General features: G+C 50.2%; 1 protein-coding gene across 1 annotated transcript; it reads left to right on the top strand.

Moving 5' to 3' along the window:
* Window positions 1-4579: 4579 nt before the first annotated feature.
* On the top strand, window positions 4580-6563 carry LOC117858251 (1-aminocyclopropane-1-carboxylate synthase 5). Its single transcript, XM_034741287.2, has 3 exons — window positions 4580-5089; window positions 5181-5341; window positions 5470-6563. Exons 1-3 carry the CDS (start codon window positions 4757-4759, stop codon window positions 6353-6355), a joined length of 1380 nt encoding a protein of 459 aa, XP_034597178.1. The 5' UTR covers window positions 4580-4756; the 3' UTR covers window positions 6356-6563.
* Window positions 6564-7077: the final 514 nt, after the last annotated feature.

Below are 7077 nucleotides of genomic sequence, written 5' to 3'. Positions count from 1 at the left end.
TGGGGCTGATCGTTAGATGACAGGATAAAAATAAGAAAAGGCCCATAATCGGAGTCGGAGTAGGTAGACGGGCCATCATGGATCAAGAACGGAAAACCGCCAGCCGACTGTGTGTGTTGACCCGTAAAACGCTCATTACACAATATTTTTATTTGAAATGTCACTGGGACGAAAGGTCCCACTTGAATTTGATTAAATACGGTTGCCGGACTGGCTGATAATGGTTTTTTGGTGCAAGGCACCTTAAAAACATTTGATCGTTGAACGATTAGATGGGTAGAGGGAGGACAGGGTACAACAGAGAAAGAAAAACACAACCCGCAAACAGTTCAAAGACGAGACATGACACCAGTCGACCACCGGAAAGCCTACTCGCCGATTTCACCGTGGCCATTTACACAATATTTTAGAGAAAGAAGATGCATAGTGGCTCGGCTATGTCTGATCACCTGTCATTACTTGGTCAGTCAAATCTCCTGGTCTCATCAGTCATTCTCATTCAGTCGGTAGTTAGTAGTTACCGCCATCTGAGCAGTCGGCCGTGGTTCCTCTCATCCACGAAGCTTGCAAGTCGCGCGCGCGTGCGCGTGCTCCGGTCGCTGTCCCGTCCCGCTGGCACACGAAGCTCACCTGAGCCGGGCATCTACCGGCCGCCGGTCCACGCCTCGACGCGCCCTACTGGCCACCTCCTCCTCAGCGCTTGCCGAGTTCCTTCCCGCTCGCGCGAAAAAAGCACCGTCCCGTCACTCCCGTCCCCGCCGCGAGGATTGACGCCGGCGCCGCCCCAATCCCAGCTTGACCTCCCTCCATGATCCGGTCGACCTCCATCGACCTACCTGCAATGCGAGTGTGTTCCTGCAAGTCGCGCCGGAGACGGTCGCGACCTACCCTCCGCCACGCACGGTCGCTGTTGCAAGCGTTAATTTCTGTTGAAAAAAGGATTGCGACTCGCGACTTTTGGCAAACGTGTCGACGAAAAACGTTGTCTTCGATCTGGCCGGAGAAAGAGCGCGACAGAGTTTGGACAGAATGCGACGTGGCACGGCCGACAGCGTACGGTGTTTGGCCATTCGTGATCCATTTGGCTGGCTGGAGCTATTTTGTGTTGTTGATGATCCTTGATCCAGGTCAAAAGAAAACGATGGTTCCTCTTTGCGGGCTCGTTTTCGTACGCATGAAGATTGCTTGTCGTCCCCTCCCTTTCCCAAACGGGCTGCCGGCGGTTTCAGTGTTTGACTGTGACTTTGCCCGTTCCAAAATGTAAATCGATTTAGTTTCGTTCTAACTTAAACTTCTCCGCTCAAATTTTACAAGAATATATTAGCAACTTACAATACCAGATAAATGCATTGATAAAATGTTTAATTTGACGTCGTAAGTGATGACTTATTTTTCAATGAATTTGATCAAAGTTAGAAAAGTTTAGTTTTTTACATAATGAAAAATGATCTACTTTTTTGGACGCACGGAGTATGTCAGAAGCGGATCACGCTGTTCTTTCTCCACTTTCTTTCTCAAGCTTCAGTTTCTGATTGCACGCGCTAGTGCTACACACGAATGGCTTTGTCACCAACAGTACTCAGCTGCTACAGATACCTGCTGCTTACCTTTTGTTAGTCTTCAGTGCTTGTACAAGTTGCAAGTTGCGCTTCCTTTTCGGTTGTTGCAGCTAGCAAGCAGATCTCTTTACATACCCGTGTCAATCTTCTTGCTGACACCGGAGGGCGACACATTGGCGTCTGTATATTCTGCTTGTATATTTGCCAGCGACTTTACCGGCACCTAACCTATCTTTCAAATAAAAATCTCGTAAAATATGAAGCTGATGAGATTACATACGACCCAAAGAGCCTTTGATCAGGATTTGATTCTGCATGCGTGCAGTTGGGTTGTGTCGATACAAGCTTCAATAATAACCCGGCCGGAGCCTAGCTAGCTCACCTAACGGATATGTCATGTTTGATTTGATTCCAATTCTGAGGCAGGAGATGTGTTCCGCAGGAATAACCGGGGAGTTGATGTCTGATCCCAGGCAAATCCACGTCCTCGACAACATCCAAAATATATGCCAAAAAGCGGCACTCGATCTCCTTGAAATAAACAAAGATTGTGAGACCATGCTTAGCTTAGACTTAGCTAGCTAAGGGATAGATTCAGAAATCAGAACAGCAGCTGCTGCATTGATTTCATACTCATTTGGTTGCTAATTATGCATTGATTGACATTTCTAGTTTGGTTTAATTAAAGACCAATATTGCATGAAGAGTTTATGCCTGATCCTTAGCAAATCCACGTCCCTCACGATAAAAAACACACACAAAAGATAAACAAAGATTCAAGACCATGGTTAATGTTGGCACAATTTAGGACTCAGAAGCCCCTTTTCACACTCATTGGGTTTGGTAATATTACATTGACATTTTAGTTTATTTCTGGTTTAATGAAAGACCAATGCATGGATGCAGTTTTAAGCAGAACATGAATGGAACAAAAACTACCAAGTCATTGGATAGTCCCACCTGTATTTTCTCTATATTTCTTTCTTGGAAACCATAATAGTCCAACTAGTATGGTATGGCACAACATTTGGCTCTTTCTAGCTGTCGGTGGATATATAGCGTCATTTCAATTTTGTTGGTTTCAAATACAAGTGTAACCATTCCTGGATGCGAATACAATACGGTAGCAACTAGCACTTGGTCAAAATTTGCCCTTTTGGTGCTTCCACAGCCGTGCCCGTGATGCTGATGTTTGTTGCTGATGTAGGGATTAGCGCTAAAGCCTTATCGTTCGCTCCCAAAGGCTTTTCAGGCAAGCGACGTGGAATTTAGAATTGTGTGCTTCCCACAAAACCGTTGAACGGGCTCCGTGGTTTCTCATTCCTTTCCGCAAAGCTGATTGGCAAAACCACACACATCGTCATCGTCTCGTGTCAATTCCAGCGGCTATGGTTTGCTGCGTTTCTGGCGCTTTCGCAGCAATTTTAGCAGCATAAGCAAAATCGGGCATCTCAACAGTAAGCACTCTTCCACTTGGTTGCAAATCAAATTTATTGAAAACAGAGCTGCAGGATCCCAAGTTGGCATCGAACAATCGTTTTAAATCCACCTAATAGCACACCGGAAATCTTGCGAAAACCGAAACAATCATGCACATAGTTTTGCAAACCTTAAAGGCCGTACGTGTTCCTGTACTGCTAATTCCAGTTTAAGCGACAACTCTGAGGTGTCAAATGGCACACAGAAACAATCAAACAAGTAGGAGTGTATGTTTATATACATATAAAAGATGGCGAATTACGCTGTAGCTTCCAATGAATGATCCGCGTATCCGACGACCTCGGTATCATAGTCCCTTCGTGAATCATGAGGTGCATAATGAAATGGCCGGTCTTGCCGATCGGTGAGCAGAGGCTATCATAGTGGGGCGTTGTTAATCCTGGAGGGTGGCTGGCATCTGAAAAGGGAAGCGCCATTCTTTTATCGGTGTTCAGATTTGGGGGCAACCTCCGGGAGCAGCTGGAGCTGGACAAGTCGTCCATGGCTAGAGGGGCTAATCCCTCTTGTTTAATCGCTGGCCTTTGGAGGTCAAACACGTCGACTAGCTGCTTAATTGTCTTAATCAAATGCTGCCGGTGAGTCCATGATCCGCTGTCACCAGGTACCTCACACCCACATTACTCCCTGAACATTACTCGCACGCAAAAAAAGAAAACATTATCAGACAGCCAGGTTTTCATGATTCAGGCTAGCTAGACACGCCATCGTAAAACTCAATATGGTCACAGGCTCATAGCAGGTCGAGATCTTTTCAAACGCATGGATTGATTCAATGACCTGTAATAGCGAAGAAGAAAAGGTGATCCTGTAAGTAAATTCCCGGACATGTTGAGCTGTGCAGCTCAGCTCAGCTGAGCTAGCCTGTTCAGCTCTCTCCGATCCCTTGCATTGGCTGACATGCCCTCTGAGACCGGCAAATATTCCCCTCAAGATATCGCTGGCGCGAAACCACCAGCAACGCCATCGACGACGGCATGCACAGTGCCATGAGGCTCCGAATCGCGACGGGGATTAAAGAAATGGCTACGAGATAAGGCGCCCATCTGTCCGCACGATCGACCCCGCTTGGTCTCTGCTGAAGCTGCATGAGCATGGCCGGCCGCATCTGCCAACTCCCCTTCCATCAGCCGGCGAAAGGCGACAGCTGAAGAAGCCACTCTCCTTGCCGCGGGATTAACAAGCCGGGAAACAGCTGGACTCTGCCGTGCATATTCCGTAGCAGGATCAGTACCCTCATGCAACTCGATCGAGCTCACACGCACTGGGCAGGAAAAAGGGAAAAGGTTAGGGAGACACGGCTCAATCATTGACTGAGACGAATTAGCAAGCTTGAGTAGGTTGAGCTTAGGCTAAAGCTCCCTGCTTTATTTTATTATTTGATTTTTTTAAACGAATTTATCATTTGATTTGCAGCTGACAGTCTGGTCGCCTCTGCTCTCAATCCTCCCCCTGCATCTCTTTGACATTTTTGGTGGCTTCACACGAGTATATATATATATACATATATATAGTTCACTTGGCTATTGCCCTATATATACCCCCACCTCACACTTGGCCGGATCATCACAGCTTGCCCAGTCCTCCCCTGCCTTGTCTGCTCATTTCGTTCTTGAACTGCCACTGCAACTCTGCACTGCAAATTCCCTTTGCAAGCGCCATCAGATCGAAGAGTCTTCTTGCACTCGCTTGCAAAGGCCATGGGTGGCAAGCTGTTGCTCGATGCCAGCCACGGGGCGGCGGCGGCGCCCCTGTCGAAGGTGGCGACCTCCGGCCTCCACGGCGAGGACTCGCCGTACTTCGCCGGGTGGAAGGCCTACGACGAGAACCCCTACGACGCCGTGTCCAACCCGGGCGGCGTCATACAGATGGGCCTCGCCGAGAACCAGGTGTCGTTCGACCTCCTGGAGGGTTACCTCCGGGACCACCCGGAGGCGGCGGGCTGTGGCGGCGGCGCCGCCGGCTCCGGCATGGCCAGCTTCAGGGACAACGCGCTGTTCCAGGACTACCACGGCCTCAAGGCCTTCAGGAAGGTGCGTGATCACGCGCGACGCGAGAGTGCTCTGCTTTGTACTGTCTGTGGACAAGTGCAACGTACTGACGGCGTCATTTGGTTGCTTGCAGGCGATGGCGAGCTTCATGGAGAAGATAAGGGGCGGCAAGGCGAGGTTTGACCCCGACCGCATCGTGCTCACCGCCGGCGCGACGGCGGCCAACGAGCTGCTCACCTTCATCCTGGCCAACCCGGGTGACGCGCTGCTGATCCCTACCCCTTACTACCCTGGGTAAGCATCAAGCATGCTTGCATGCACGCACGTGTTACTGTTACACTACTCCCACAGTGCTCTACACTTACGAGAGCAGAGTGTTCTAGCTTGTTCTGACATGGCGGCTCTGCTTAATTGATTTGCAGCTTCGACAGAGACCTGAGGTGGAGGACGGGGGTGAACATCGTACCGGTGCACTGCGACAGCGCGAACGGGTTCCAGGTCACCTCCGCCGCGCTCCAGGCGGCGTACGAGGAGGCCGAGGCCGCCGGGATGCGCGTCCGCGCCGTCCTGCTCACCAACCCGTCCAACCCGCTCGGCACCACCGTGAAGCGGTCGGCGCTCGAGGGCGTGCTCGACTTCGTGACCCGCAAGAACATCCACCTCATCTCCGACGAGATCTACTCGGGCTCCGTCTTCGCGGCGCCCGACCTCGTCAGCGTGGCGGAGCTCGTCGAGTCCCGCGGCGCCGGCGTCGCGGGCCGCGTGCACATCGTGTACAGCCTGTCCAAGGACCTGGGCCTCCCGGGGTTCCGCGTCGGCGTGGTGTACTCATACAACGACGCCGTGGTCACCGCAGCGCGGCGCATGTCGAGCTTCACGCTCGTGTCGTCGCAGACGCAGAAGGCGCTCGCCGCCATGCTTGCCGACGACGCCTTCGCCGCCGCCTACATCCGCACCAACCGCGAGCGCCTCCGGGCGCGGCACGACTACATCGTCGCCGGGCTGGCCCGCGCCGGCGTGCCGTGCCTGCGCGGCAATGCCGGGCTGTTCGTGTGGATGGACATGCGGCGGCTGCTCGGCGAGGCGACCGTCGCCGGCGAGCTGAGGCTGTGGGACCGGATGCTGCGCGAGGTGAAGCTCAACATCTCGCCGGGGTCGTCGTGCCATTGCTCGGAGCCCGGATGGTTCAGGGTGTGCTTCGCCAACATGAGCCTGGACACGCTGGATGTTGCACTCGCCAGGATGAGCCGATTCATGGACAGGTGGAACAAGGAAAGAGCGATGTCAACGCAGCAAGAACTGCATTAGAGAAAGTCAACAGGTAGTTTTTTAATGAGGGTAAATTACTTGAGTAATCAGATCACAGACACAGTAATTAAGCAAATTAATTAAAGGGATCGATCACCATTCTTTTTTTACATTTTTTCTGTTGATGGTAACATAAATTTTGTAACAATAATCATATGTCAAATGATGGAGGGATATAGATGTACGTATAAGAATTCTTCCTAGCTCAGGGAAAGCTTCTCATCTTTAATTTACCTTCGGTATATTTGCTTCTTTTAACCCCTCAATTGTGGACTTGTGGTAAGCGCTGAGAAGAAAAACATTTGCTTCCATGATTTTACTCAGATACTCGATGTGGCAGGTTGGCGCTTGACTCCCGTATATCTAAGCTGTAACAATAATCATGTTTTTTTTTACAAAGATATAGTGCAATACTAAAAAAAGTGAGGAAGCAAAAAAAGAAAAAAAAATGCAAGTCCTGGCTAGCGGACGCAATGATTAAAGAAACGGAAATTATGTTGCAAATGTCAACCTTCCTTAAGTCGGTAAGCTTTGTCAACCAACTAAATGAGGGAACACATATCCAGGATAATAAATTTTATTTAGCTGAGCTCATCTCCTTGATGTAACTTGTGGCAATGAAAAAACAGTCCTTGAGCTTGTGCCTGGCAAGCAGTACACCTGGCAGTGATAATATTTGTACCGGCCGGCTACTTGCAATATAACCACGCAAATATGGCGAA

The sequence above is a fragment of the Setaria viridis genome, chromosome 5 (assembly GCF_005286985.2).
Source record: "Setaria viridis chromosome 5, Setaria_viridis_v4.0, whole genome shotgun sequence".
NCBI classification, from domain to species: Eukaryota; Viridiplantae; Streptophyta; class Magnoliopsida; order Poales; family Poaceae; genus Setaria; species Setaria viridis.
This window is presented reverse-complemented; position numbering and strand designations above follow the sequence as displayed.